This window comes from Chlorocebus sabaeus, chromosome 7 (genome assembly GCF_047675955.1).
Source record: "Chlorocebus sabaeus isolate Y175 chromosome 7, mChlSab1.0.hap1, whole genome shotgun sequence".
In the NCBI taxonomy this organism is placed as follows: domain Eukaryota; kingdom Metazoa; phylum Chordata; class Mammalia; order Primates; family Cercopithecidae; genus Chlorocebus; species Chlorocebus sabaeus.
This window is the reverse complement of record NC_132910.1, coordinates 106,765,924-106,780,516: the sequence shown is the minus strand read 5'-3', so window position 1 is coordinate 106,780,516 and position 14,593 is coordinate 106,765,924. Positions and strand designations below refer to the sequence as shown.

Sequence of the window (14,593 nt, the reverse complement as noted above, 5' to 3'; positions counted from 1 at the left end):
TGGCTCTATCTTCCTTTGTAAATGGAGAAACAGACTCCAAGAGTTTTGAAACTACCATAATAATAGATCCAAAAATTGTGTAGGCTTTTCACAACTGTACAATTTTGTTACGTATTTATAAACATCTGCTGAATGGATGACTATGTATTGGCCCTCGTCACTTCAGAACCCGGTCTTGAACTTAGGGATTGTGGCAAGAAGGAACAAGGCACGTTCCGGTGGCTCACAGGGCAGGCCAGGTGGCTCACACTTGTGATCCCAGCACTTTGGGAGGCCAAGGAGGGCGGATCACTAGAGGCCGGGAGTTCGAGACCAGCCCGGGCAATACGGCAAGATCCTATCTCTACTAAAAACACAAAAATAGCCTGGCATGGTGGCATGTGCCTGTAGTCCCAGCTACTCTGGAGGCTGAGGCAGGAGGATCACTTGAACCTGGGAGGTCGAGGCTGCAGTGAGCCCTGATCTCAACACACACACACACAAAGAATGACTCTAGGGCTTCTTTTTTTTCTAATAGATGGAGGTAAAACCTCGAAAGCACATGGTCAAGTGCCTGATTCTTCCAAAAACAAAAACAAAAAACTAGCCTCAATGAGGAGGTTCATAGCCTCCAGCTAACCAGATTTTCAGTCACGGTGCACCGGGGACCTAAAAAAGGGTCAATCTCAGCACCATGCACTGCACCGGGTTCCTTCCGCCCCTCGAGCCCAGGATGGGAGGAGCCGAGGAACCGAAAGAGAAAACAGGCCGCGCAGGCCTCGGAGGAGCCGGGCGCCTTAATGGAGCTCCGGACGCTGCTGTGGCTGCTGTGGCTTCTGTGCCGGGGCGGCGGCGATGCGGAGTCCCACGCCCCCTTCACCCCGACCTGGCCGCGGAACCGCGAGCATGAGGCCGCCGCCTTCCGGGTACCGAGCGCGCGCCTCCCCGGGTCTGTCCCTGCTCCCCCACTTCCTGTCCCGGGTCTGGGCTGCGGAAGAGGGCCCCCGAGAGGCTACCCTGCTAGTGGGCACCCGTGGCTCTGCGATGCGTCTGGGGCACTGAGCTGCGGGTGCAAAAGCCAGCTTCTCTCTCCCCTCCCCTTGTGCCATGGTGTCGCTCCCCCATGCCTTTGCTCACCAAACGATTTGATTTTCCAGAAAAGATTTGTCGCTATGAATTTTTGGGACGCACCCAAATGAATGGATAGATACGTCCAAAGTGTTCTTGGTGGGAAGAAGCACCCCCTTTTGGCAATCCCCTCGATCATTGCCACTGGCTTCCAAAGCTCCTCTATTTCTCATTTATGAGAACCAGAAACAGGGAGCAGCCTGTTGGTGGAAGGAACCTGTCGTTTTTTTCTTCCCGAGGAGGGCGCTAGTGATCGGAGGTTAGAGACAAAGAGCCTGCCTTTAGCCTGGTTAAAGAATCCTGATGGTTAATGATTCTCCTTAAACTAACGCACCACCTTAAGAGTTCTTCCTGCCTTGTTGGAGACTGAGTTGGAGAAAAGAGAAACATTTAATTTCCTTTTCTTATTATTATGAAAAACCTTTTATAATAAATGCTTAGATTTGAGTCTAGCATGAAAACTCTGGAAGGGACCAGTTAGCTGAGCACAAATAATGATTTTCCTGAAAGCAAGGAGGCTGCAAGAGATGCCGCTTTCGTGCTTGCCTCACTATGTTCTAGATATCTGATACTATTTAACACATTTTTAAATTCGTGAAAGATGCCATTATCATGATTTAATTTATTAGAAAAGAACATTCATTCTGAATCAAACGTAAGTCTGAGTTCAGTAATATTGCTCAAGGAAGTGTATCTTTTTTCCTGGTGTTTGTTGGAATTTCTCACAGGATTTCATAGCTAAGCTCTTTTCCTCCCTCTCTCCTGGAAAGCCCCAATGTTTAGGAAGGCCGGCCTTCCCTGATTCTGTCCACTCTTACGTTTTGTCCAAACCGAGATGTGTACTGTTATCTCCACTTTATTATTCTTGAGTTCAGTTCTGGTTTTCAAAACCGGAAGTCCTCTTACTCTTTCAAGAACAGAATTCTGGCCTGTATTCTACCCCTATTGTGAACTTAGGTTCGTTTTCCTGGTAAATCAAACCCATTAGGGAAAAAGTCAGTCTCACCTTTATTGATAACGTATTCATTGGCTAAATAAATAAACACACTGTCAGGCTCCTAAAAATTAGTATTTCAGGACAAAGCTCAAAGGGCTGGACTTATAAATATATTTTAATGGTTATTTAGATTTTAGATAATTTGTAAATATATATGTATATAATTTATGTAGTGACTCATACTGGTCCTGTAAAGAGGCTATATACCCAGATGAACGTCTAGAAAATGTAACTTTTCTCAGGAGAAATACAAAGATCCAGGTTGAAAGATGGAAAGTTGGAAGTGGAGGAGGATGGAATTATGAAGACTCTTAGTACATTTTAAAAACCTTGGGTTAAGAAATACCAAAAAAGTTTTCAAAGCGATTGCTGCCTGTAGGAATTTTCTTCATGAGATGGATACACAGAAAGGAGAACAGTGAGGCTTCAAAGCACAGTTGCTGGAAACCGAACACCTCTTGGTGCTTAGTTGGACTTTATCTAAGAATGCTTTAAAACCGATTTTCTACCTTAGCAGTCCCCAATCTTTTTGGCACTAGGGACCGATTTCACAGAAGACAGTATTTCCATGGATGGTGGGGGTGGAGAAGGGAAGTAGGGGGATGGATGGTTTTGGGATGAAACTCTTTCATCTCAGATCATCAGACATTAGTTAGATTAGTTAGCTGGGGATTGCTGTTTGGACTTGGGATAGAGAGCTGGACACAGGGAAAGGTGGAAAGGGCCCTGCCTCCTTGGTAACCATGAAACTTCTTGTTGAAATCAAGTGAATTCATTGGTGAATTGATGACACAGGGGTTTGCAGCTGAAGATCTGGTTCAAGAAAGTCCTTGATTAATTAGTAACGTCTTTCATGATCATGGGTTTAGAGAATGGTGAAGGTTTTTAATTTGTTTTAATCTTAGCCTTAGATAGTTTTGTAAGTTTCCTGGGAATGCACCTTACATGAAAGTTAAGTTAGTCCATGACTTTCGCACAGAATATTGTATTCTGTTCAGTGAAACCTAGACTTCTCTATGGTTTATTATGGGATGCCTCACAAGATACCTGACTTTGGATGACACCCCTTGTGTCTGCGCTTTCACTACTTTAGAAACTTCTAGTGCTCAGGAAGCTCTTAACTATTGGATTCAGCCTACTACTTTCCTTTTTGCCAAAACCTAGGTTTGCCCTCATATTTACTGATACTCATTATTTTACCACAGATCATTTGGCATTCTTATCCTTTGGGAGGCAAAGACCCAATATTGGATCCAATAAAAGTTTGATACTATAGAATAGTATCTATGCCAAATAGTATACATAGAATAGTATCTATGCCAAAGCGCTTGTGATTTTACATAAAATTTCAGAAGCTTCACCTTAAGACCAGTTGCCATAATGACACAGGTTATATTATTATGAGATTATACATTTAGGAATGTTTATTTATGTATAAATAGATGGCCATAGCATCTTTATAACCAGTGATCCTAACTAATGAGCCACTTACATGTGCTTGCCATAATCAGCCCCTTGAAATCTGGAATTAGGTCCTCCAAATAGGCTTTATCCAAGAAAACTTTAAAACCTATTTTCTACCTCAGTGGTCCCGAAATCCCTTTTTGGCACCAGGGATTGGTTTCATGGAAGACAATTTTTCCACGGACTGGAGTGTGGGGGTGGGGTGAGAAGGATGCAGATGGTTTCAGGATGAAGCTGTTCCACCCCAGATCATCAAGCATAGATTCACATAAGGATGGAGCAAACTAGATCCCTCACATGTGCCGTTCTCAGTAGGGTTTGTGCTCCTATGATAATCTAATGCTGCTGCTGATCTAACATAAGGTGGAGCTCAGGTGGTAATGCTCGCTCACAGGCCCCTCACCACCTGCTGTGCAGCCTGGTCCTTAACAGGCCACAGACCAGTACTGGTCCATGGCCAAGGGGTTTGAGACCCATGTTCTACCTTATATAAAGATAAAAACATAAATTTGATGTGAGATAATGTTGTTCTGCAGACTTTTTCTGATAATTTTCACTTAAAGTATACATTGCCTAAATGGAAATATAAACTTAAAATCATAGATTATAATTCATTCATTCATTCATTCATTCATTCATTCATCTTCCCCTACATTCATCCAATACTTTATTTAATTTCTATTGTGTCTAAAGAACTGGTCTGGGTTTTCTGAGGGATACAGTGGAGAATAAGACATGTGCTATGCTCTAAGAAATGTACACAAAAAATGACTATCGTTATGTTTAAACATAGTATTATCCATTTTCCTGTAAATAGAAAGAAGAATATAAACACTTATACACTAGAGAAATAGATTCTCCCAAGTAGTTCACAAAAGAGTGTATTTTTAATTCAATCTTTTTGTGTACATGCTCACACAAATACTGACGACACAGTTCTTATCACACATAGTAAATATACATCTGCATTATGTTTATACAGAGTTCAGTACACTGTATAGAAAATACTTTGTCTAAGAAACTTTTCAAAAGTGATTTATAAAAATGTATCCTTTAAAAAGCTTTTATTGTTCTAATCCGGGGCTTCTCAACAGTGGCACTATTGACATTTGAGAATGGATAGTGATTTGGTGTGGGGGGCCTTCGTCTTCATTGTAGGGTGAGTAGCAGCATGCATGGGCTCTATGCACCAGAAGCCAGTGGCATCCCACCAGTGTAACAATCCCCAGTATGACACATGAGGGACAAAATTATCCTCAGTTAAGAATCACCCATCTAAAGTTTACAACTCCTAAGTCTTCCAAGAAATTCTCAGCAATGCTTTAATATTGTATACAAATATTTTACCTTTTTTGCTCATCCTCAGATTTACTGCAATTTCCAGAAACTAAAGCACTCCCAAAGAGAACATTTTAAATCTATGTGTACAATTTATGATTTATCCTATGAAACTTCAAAATCTGCAAATGAAAGTTGTTAAAAGTCTGAGTAATGGAATGCAAGACAAACAATGAGTTTAAAGTGCCGAAGATAAAGTGATCTTCCGAAGTACCTTAGGCATCTCTGATAATTTCAATATAAAACTCATCCCATGGATACATGGGATTCACTGTAAGGGAATACACACATCATTGCATATGTTGATAAGGGCAAATAAATCATCATGATTAGTGGAAGGAAACCTAGATATCAATGGGGAAAAAATAATAGATGTTCACTGCCTTTTCAGCTGATAAAACAGACATGAAGTCCCTTAAAGTTTATGTCCCTTCAGTGGATTTCTTGCAGGCCAAATAACTATACCCCTCCACCAAATACTAGTTGTGTGACCTTAGGCAAATCATGTATCTGTTTCTCAGATTTTTTCATATGTGAAGAGCGGGTAATGTTAGCAATTACCTTTATACAAGGCTAAGTTAATTCATATAAAACACTTGGAATGAATACTTGCATTCAATTTAACAATCCCTGCAACCCTTTGTATTTAGTGCATTCAGTGGCTGAGAACTTTCTTTGTAGAGAAATGAAAACAGTTTGCTTGTAAAGGATTCGCTTAGTCCTTTAGAAACAGTTGAGTACATGCAAGAAGAAAATACATGATTCCATTTATTCTTACTTAGTGGCAGTCTATGAGAAAGATTTCACAGATTTTTCCCCTCAGGGAAGTAGATTAAGGAAATATCTGAGAACCCCTCAAGCCACCCTCCATGGGTTTCTGCTCTTAGATCATTTTGAACATGACCATTTTCCTCTTAACTTACCCTAACCCGAGCATTGTCTAAGACTGTGGTTACCCACAGCTGGAAAGGTAAGAGGGCCAAGATGCCTGAGATTGCTGGAAGGACTTTCTGATCCTGTAAGAAAAATGTTGGTTTCTGAGGAATTTTAAAACTGCAGCCTAACCTCCTCATGAGACTGGTTCAAGTCTCTTGTCAATAGTCATTCTGTTTTATGATCAGACTGATAGTTATTCTGTTTTATGATCAGACTGAACCCATCCTCTGTTTGTTGTTTGGCCTTGCTGGGATGCTTCATGACTGACTACTCTGCAGTTCTTATCAACCTCCTTTAGCGTAGTTATGAAGCATCCTAGCTAGGCTAACAGGCAGGAAATTAGAATATGGAAGACAGTGCTTAGAAACATATTACATTTAAATCACAGTTCAAATATGTGATCACCTCCAGTGCACGTGCACACACACACAAAAGCAGCTTTAGGAGATTCTACCTCTTAGAAGGATGGCTGCTAGAAGTCATAATAAGGATAGCTTTAGGGACAGAGTCTTACAGGGACAGGGTCCTAGGTATAAAGTTGAGAGGTTCTACCTGTAATAAATAGAGATTTAGTAGCACAAGATCTACCAATGCCCAAGGGACACGTTTTTCCTGGTTTTATAATCAGGATAATTTCCTCAAGCTCTTAGGTTCTGAGTTACCTTCTGTTCAGGAATCTGGTATCTCCCTTTGTAACTCATTCAATTAAACACATTTAACAACAACAATAACAACAAAAAGGTGAAGGTAGTTATTTTTCACCAAATCTGTTCAAAGACTGTTCTGACTTACCAGCTCTAATTTTTCTTGTGTAAGATCTAATTTTTAAACATCTGCACTTTTCAAAAGCATCAATGAGATGTTTCCTACGTATTCATCAAAACTTTACGTCTTTCCTCTCATAAATGAAGTGAAGGTTCAGGTCTTTAATATTCTATATGACTTTAGAGATGGCTACTCTAAATGTGCTCACTATCATATCCTCTGTTGAGAATATCTGCTCACTGATCCTTACATACCGGAGGATGTTGGATGTAATGAGCAGCAAGGGCCTCATACAAACTCTCAGTTTGTGATGCTTCTATGAAATCTTTAATAGCCAGAATCAAGAGAGACCGAAAAGTCACTTAAAAGAATTGATAATTCAAGAAATGAAATATAGGGCTTTTTAAATTTTAAATGATGTGAAACCCAGGTTAGTGAACTTGATAAGTGTATAGCAAATAAGAGAATAAATAGATGAGAACAAATATTCTTGGATATACTGATAGTATTATTTTACCATGAAAGCAACAGATTGCTTTCAGTAGATAATATTGATCCTCATTTCTAATGACATGAGAAATACTTGCTCCAAGTGAATCTGAAAGTATGGTCTTTGAGTGCCATTTCTATAATCCAAATACTCTGTTTAAAGGAAAAGGAAGATAAAGGATGAGAGTATTTTAACTGAGCATTTATTTTGCCAGTCTCTGTCATATGTGTTTTCCAATTATTATTTTATTTAATCCTTACATTCTGCCAGATCAGTATTACTCCATTTGTTGATTGAAATGAAGCTCAGAGAGGTTGAGTATATAGCCAAAAATTGCACAGCAAAGGTAAGACATTTCAAATTGTTGCAAAATTAAAAAGAGGCCGGACGTGGTGGCTTATGCCTGTAATCCCAGCACTTTGGGAGGCCGAGGCAGGCAGATCACGAGGTCAGGAGATTGAGGCCATCCTGCGTAACACGGTGAAACCCCATCTCTACTAAAAAAAAAAAAAATACAAAAAAATTAGCCCGGCGTGGTGGAAGGCGCCTGTAGTTCCAGCTACTGAAGACTACTGAGGCAGGAGAATGGCGTTAACCCGGGAGGCGGAGCTTGCAGTGAGCCGAGATCGCGCCACTGCACTCCAGCCTGTGCTACAGAGCCAGACTCCATCTCAAAATAATAACAACAATTATTATTATTATTATTATTATGCTGTGCTCAGAAGTCGCCAGGAAAGGACTTTTAATGTTATTAATGGTTTTGCAAAATCAAAACAAGTGGGTAGGGATTAGTGGTAGGGAGAAGAGGAAGCAGAGCATTTAGTGGTTTAGAGTATTTTGCTCTTGGCAAGAAGTCTACAACTTGTATAAAGATTAAGTAGCCCTGACATGGGCTATGGAGACCTGTCAAAAGACAGGAGTCATTACACCGGAATGGCAAATGGAATTATTTTAGAAGTTGTCTCCTGGTTGAACAAGTGGAAGACAGCAACATTTTCAGAAGTCCTGCAGATACTGGTGCTGCTGACATAAATCAAAGAACAGTATATCAAGTGATAACAAATAGAAAATATATGTGGAGATATTTGGCTTTTCAAACACATGGCACAAGACCAAAACCAAGTAACTGTTATTGGAATCATTATTGAAAAATTAGGGACATAAATATATAAAATACATAAATAATATATTAGTTTATTTCATTATTAAATTAGTGTTATTATAACTACTTCACAACCAGAACACCTAAACTTTGGATGGTGAAATGACACTCATAAGGCAACACAAAAATTAAGAGAAGTACAGGGGAATTCCCTGACAACGATATATAAGTTTGTTTCATCTGGCATTTGCCAACTTGAGTGGCAATATATTGTTTTACTCATAGATGTCACAAATGATCTAGTAAGATAAACTTGCATCAGCTCTCCAACTAAATAGAGTATATGGCTCAACTACTGCCTCACCTCGCAGACACATGTGTAGAATGAACACGTATAGCATTGCCTACACTCAAGAGTCTAAAATACATTCCTAGAATTAGATTTTCTTAATTAAACAATTTGTGTAATTTTAAGAATCTTCAAAGGGTGTACCAGCCTGTACCTCATGTACATGCATGTGTGTGTGTGTGGTATATTCCTTCTTGGTTCTGCTAATATGATGTACCATACTGATGATTGATTTTGAAATTTTAAACCAACCTAGCATTTCTGAATAAACTTCACTTGGTCACAATGTATTGTCCTTTACATATATTGCTAGATTTGGTTTGCTATTAAGGATTTTGCATCTACAGCATATTTATGAGGGATACTGGTATGTAGTTCTATTTTATTTAGATATATTTTTCTGTTAGAATCGGGGTAACACTGTTCTTATTTAAGTTGCAGCTTGTTCCCTTCTTCTTGACTTTCTCAAAGGATAATATTGGTATTACTTCTTTCTTCATTGTATAAAGTTCACCAAAAAGCCGTCTGGGCCTGAAGTTTTCTTTGTGAGTGTTTTCACTTACAAATTTAATGCCTTTAGCTGGTAAAAGGCTGCTCCAATTTTGTTTCTCCCTTCATCTTTGGCAATCTGTGCCTTTCAAAAAGTTTGTCCATATTGTACAGTTTGCCAAGTTATTGTCATAAAGTTGTCAGAATATTGTTCTTCTAATGCCTGAAGCATCTGTAATCATGGCTCTTCTTTCATTCCTAATATTGGTAAATTGGTTATTCATGTCTTCTCATTCTTTTTTTTTTTTTTTTTTTTTTTTTTTTTGAGTTGGAGACTTGCTCTGTCATCCAGGCTGGAGTGCGGTGGTGTGATCTCAGCTCACTGCAACCTCTGCCTCCTGGCTTCAAATGATTTTCCTGCCTCAGCCCCCTGAGTCGCTGGGATTACAGGCATGAACCACCACACCCGGCTAATTTTTGTATTTTTAGTAGAGACAGGCTTTCACCATGTTGGCGAGGCTGGTCTCGAACTCCTGACCTCAGGTAATCCACCCACCTCGGCCTCCCAGAGTGCTGGGATTACAGGCGTGAGCCACCACGCCCAGCCTTTTTTTCTTTTCTTTTCTTTTTTTTTTTTTTTTTTAATCAATCACAGGAGTAATTCCTGTAAACGAATAGGGAGAGGACCAGGTAGAGCTATCTGATTGCAATGTAATTCTGACCCTGAGTGAAGGAAAAAAGGAAGGAAGATTGGGGAAGAGTTCCATGCTATCTCACAGTCCAAGGAAAGTTTGGTTTGGCAAGGTCATCAGGGAGTCATTAATCAAAAACCAGCTTTCAGGGGAGTCCCATTAGTCCCCCAAATAGCAAGCCTTAGCATTCAGTCATGAGCTAGGTGCAGCCCATAAGAACTGTGGCTTCCCTTGGTGTGATCATGGAGATTCAACTAGCAGCAACTAAACTCCCTATAGAAAGAAGGCTGAGAGGCATTCTCATGGCTGCCACATTCTCTCCTGTGCGTTCTTAACATTCTACATTCTCAGTGCCTTCCTGACTACTCCAGCTCACAAAGATGGCCAGGCGGTACTTACTGATTGAATGAATCCTCTGCATTCCTTAGCAGTTAATAATTTCTGGATTATATTTGTCATTTGCCATATACAGAATTACCTTGTATTCTAGTTCTATTTTTACATTTATATATCCAGGTTATATTGAAAGCCTTGCTTCATCAAGATTTTTTTTTTTTTTTTTTAAGTACCTCAAAAACTTTATTAATTTGTTGATTAGCAATCTTCCTAGGTATGCACAAAAGGAAAAAAAAAATAAGATTATGACAACTTCCAGAAATAATTTGCTTAAAAATAAACAGCTTAAAGTTATTAAGGGCATGATAAGGGCATGAAAATGTCACTTATCTACTTATTCACCAACAAACACTTATCAAGGATTTATTGAGTGCCAGGCATGTGCTATGTGAGGGTATCACCATAAGGAATAACACATATAAGGAGTCATCATTTTGCTTATAGGTTTTTGAGACAGACATACAATAAACACATAAGTACACAGACAAATATGTAGAAGCACTAGGGTTGAAAAGGTACCAAATTGATAGCCCCCTGAAATTTTATGTATTCTACGTAATTGGTTAGTATTACGAAACTGAAGCATGTTTATATAAAAGATAAGCTTAAGATAAATTATCACAAAATTCAAAGTTCAGAAATCAGTAAATAATGGTCACATTTCCCCTCCAGATAGAGAAACCAGGCTGTCTTCTTCATATATTTCCAGAATTGCATCTGTCACAGAGCCTTTGTACCCTACATGAGATAGAGATATCTATAAAGCTTTAATAGAATCAGATTGATTTATTAATTTATTTACTCAGTCTGTTTTTCATGCTTCATTACTTAGTTCTGGGAAACACAAAGGTGAAGAGGACATATTCCATATTCATAATTGTTTAACCACATGAGTGGATGTCTATAGGTGACAATTTGCTTCTAGTATCTAGTGTTTATTTGCAGTCTGTTTCTTTTTTCCCACTATGTCAATACTTTAATAGCTGTATATGGAATGCTTGCAACAAGCCTGGTGATGGGGAATTATAAATGAATAAAATACACTTTTCTCAGCCTCAAAAAATGCCTGAAATTAGATAATTCTAATAGAAAATGTTTATGAATTTCCTATGGATATCTTATACAACTTTACATTGTAGTCTGAAGGAAATCAACCTTTAACTTTATAATGGAAAAATATCTCCAAGTTAATTATACACAGTTTACTTTGGAAAACTGACATAGTAGATAAGAAATAGTTTTTGTTTTTCTTCTAGGAAAGCCTTAATAGACATCGATACTTGAATTCTTTATCTCCCAGTGAAAACTCCACCGCCTTCTATGGAATAAATCAGTTTTCCTATTTGTTTCCTGAAGAGTTTAAAGGTATGGTGCGATGGTGCTATTTGAGTGATTCCCTGATTTTAATTTGCTTGCTTAACTTTTGATAAATATTTAATTGTAAATCTAATAAATTGAGTAATAGTTAACATTTATTAACTATTTACCTACTAAGTGTCAGGCATGTACCATGTGCTCACATAAAAAAATAAATTCATGGCCACTGTCTTCTAATTACTGCTTAAGAAATGAATATTATAATTATGCACATTTCCATGTGGCTCTTAAGGGTAATTGTCTAATCACTTCTGCAGTTTTCTAGTGCTATTTCTGTTCAGGGAACCTATGGTTCCATGGGTTATGATAGAAAAAAATGATGTCAATTATACTTATTTTTATTATTGACCTGGTTTTATCAGACAAGTCATTTTATGTGTCATCTCTAGCCTTATTGTAGAAATTCTCTTTTGTAGTTTTTAATGAATGCATTTTATATTATAGAACAGCACAAAGGAAAAATCTAAAATAGCAGGTCTACTAGAAGGCTACTGTTTCTTCTTTAAAAGTTCCTCCCAAATAATTCCAAGGATATAATATAATATAATATTGGTTGTCTTTTAATATAATATTGGTTGTCTCTCTGTAATATAATGTAATATTGATTGTCTTTATATATAACAAATATATATTACATATAATATGATACATTGTGATATAATATTGGTTGTTTTTTCATTTTATGTTTCTACTCAGCCATTTATTTAAGAAGCAAACCTTCCAAGTTTCCCAGATACTCAGCAGAAGTACATAGGTCCATCCCCAATGTGTCTTGGCCATTAAGATTTGACTGGAGGGACAAGCATGTTGTGACACAAGTGAGAAACCAGCAGACGGTAAGTTTAAATCCCTCTTCTTTTCTAATCATCTAAGCATTGAAAGGCAGCTTTGAGGTGAAATTTAGTCAAACTTGTAATGGAATGCATCATTTCTCCAGGAAAATCACATCTCAGTCATCCAAAATGACAATGAAAGGAGAATCTCTAGAGGAATGAGAGGCAAATGTTAAAGCCCTGACTTTTATTCCTGAAGCTGTGTCCTCTTACTAATTGCCATTGCCACCAACACAGTAACTCAGGGATACTTCCCAGTAGCTGTATCACAGATACCAAGCTTTCTGTACAATAGCAGATGGAAGACTGGAGAAGGTAAACATGAGCATTAAAGGCTTAAATGGTTCAAGAAAAGAAAAGTGAAAAAGTAAAATGAAAATGGATAAATTTACCAACAGTGTGGCTGAATCTCCTGGATTCTCAAGCCTCATCTTGCAAGCTCTATCAGAAAACCTGCCCCCATCTTCACAGAATCATATGCCTTTGAATCCGGGGGTCTTAAAAGTATAGTCAGTAGTCAGTTCAGCCATAACGTGACACATACATTCCAGAAAATCACCACCTATGCAGAATTGAGCAGTAACATGACAGGGATTATGGGAGAAATGAGGTTAGGTCACGCACCCCAGGAACTTAATCAATGACATATTTTTTAAAAGACAGAAAGCTAATAGACACAGTAGCACAGTTTAAACATGCTTACTGATTAAGAAATACGTAAGTACTGCAATGAATATAGCAATTTACCTTGAAAAAAGACTCAAAGTTTGCTGAGGACATGGGAGTTGGAAGGGCTGCAGCTTGTGAGTTATTCTGAAGTGGTGGAAGGAGGTGCCTTTGAAATAGGAAGGAAAGTGGTAAGGGCAGATGTGGGTGGGAATGACCTATAATGCGTAGTGAACCCACCAAACTGGCAGATGTTTGAGGGGTGCGTGCATGCTTTGCTGACATCCCCTACCTGTCTGCACCCCTCACTGTTGGCATAGGGAATACCTGCCAACTAGGGAAAGTCAAACCCATAACGAGAGGTGGATAGTCTCAATTTGTCTGCGGTGGAAACCTCAACAGATCATTCAGCCTTCCCTTGTATGGAAAGTGTTTCTCTCCCAGCAGTTTCTCAGTCAATGTCTAGTTAGAATGATTTTTGCTTCTCAGATTCTATCTTCATTTTTGTACATTAAGTTTTACCACCGAATCATTTGCTTTATTACTGGATTTGTAATAACATGTGAATTAGACATAAATAGAATCCTTTCAAAAATGGTCCACAGTGTATTAAAGAGGGAACTTTTAATTAGGGATCTTTAATTAAAGGAATATTCGAGAGACTCTTTTTTTTTTTTTTAAGCAGGAACTGCCCTTGTGGCTTGACTAAAACTGGCTATAGGGGTGGTGTCAGCAGCTTGTATTCACCTTTTTTCTTTTTCTTTTTTTGTTTTTTTGAGATAGAGTCTCGCTCTGTCACCCAGGCTGGAGTGCAGTGGTGTGATATCGGCTCACTGCAACCTCCACCTCCCAGGTTCAAGCGATTGTCCTGCCTCAGCCTCCTGAGTAGCTGGGATTACAGGTGCGCCCCACCATGCCCAGCTAATTTTTGTATTTTTAGTAGAAACGGGGTTTCACCATGTTAGTCAGGCTTGTCTTGAACTCCTGACCTCCTGATCTGCCTGCCTTGGCCTCCCAAAGTGCTGGGATTACAGGCGTGAGCCACCCTGTGTTCACCTTTGTTGAAGTTTGGAGACCCTGCTGTATAGTGAGTGTTTTTACTATGCCATAGGCACGGGAGATATAACCTTTAAAAGAGCACTTACAGCCATAAAGTTGCTCAAAATGTAACTCTGCAAAGATATCCAATTGTCATTCCTTTTTTTTTTTTTTTTTTTTTTTTTTTTTTTTTTTTTTTTTTTGATCTAACTCTGCCACACATGGCCCTCTGGTTATGTCAGTTTCATCCAATCTCAAATCTACTCTCCTCTGCCTTTTCTGTGGATCCTTCTTCCTTTTACGGGATCCTATGATCCCTGATTTCATTCCCTCTGTCTCCTCTCTTTCTTTCAGGATTAGTTCTTTTATTCGTTTGTTCTAGTTTGTTAAGTGAAAGCAAGTTAATAGATCCACTATCAGCATGATCGGCAGCCAATACTGGAGTAATGACTAATATGGGTTTATATCCTTAGGACATTTCATGTGCATCCACTATAAGCATACTTAATAGGGTATCTTTATAGCCTAAAAAGTAATTCATTAATATTTATTAA

At 38.7% G+C, this 14,593-nt stretch overlaps 1 protein-coding gene across 1 annotated transcript in view; it reads left to right on the top strand.

The window, feature by feature from the left end:
- Positions 1 to 706: 706 nt before the first annotated feature.
- Positions 707 to 14,593, top strand: part of CTSO (cathepsin O) — a 30,271-nt gene continuing 16,384 nt past the window's right edge. Inside the window, exons 1-3 of the mRNA XM_008000090.3 lie at positions 707 to 905; positions 11,382 to 11,490; positions 12,199 to 12,338. Coding sequence (XP_007998281.3) covers positions 780 to 905; positions 11,382 to 11,490; positions 12,199 to 12,338 — 375 coding nt within the window. The 5' untranslated portion in view covers positions 707 to 779. The remainder of the gene's footprint in view (positions 906 to 11,381; positions 11,491 to 12,198; positions 12,339 to 14,593) is intronic.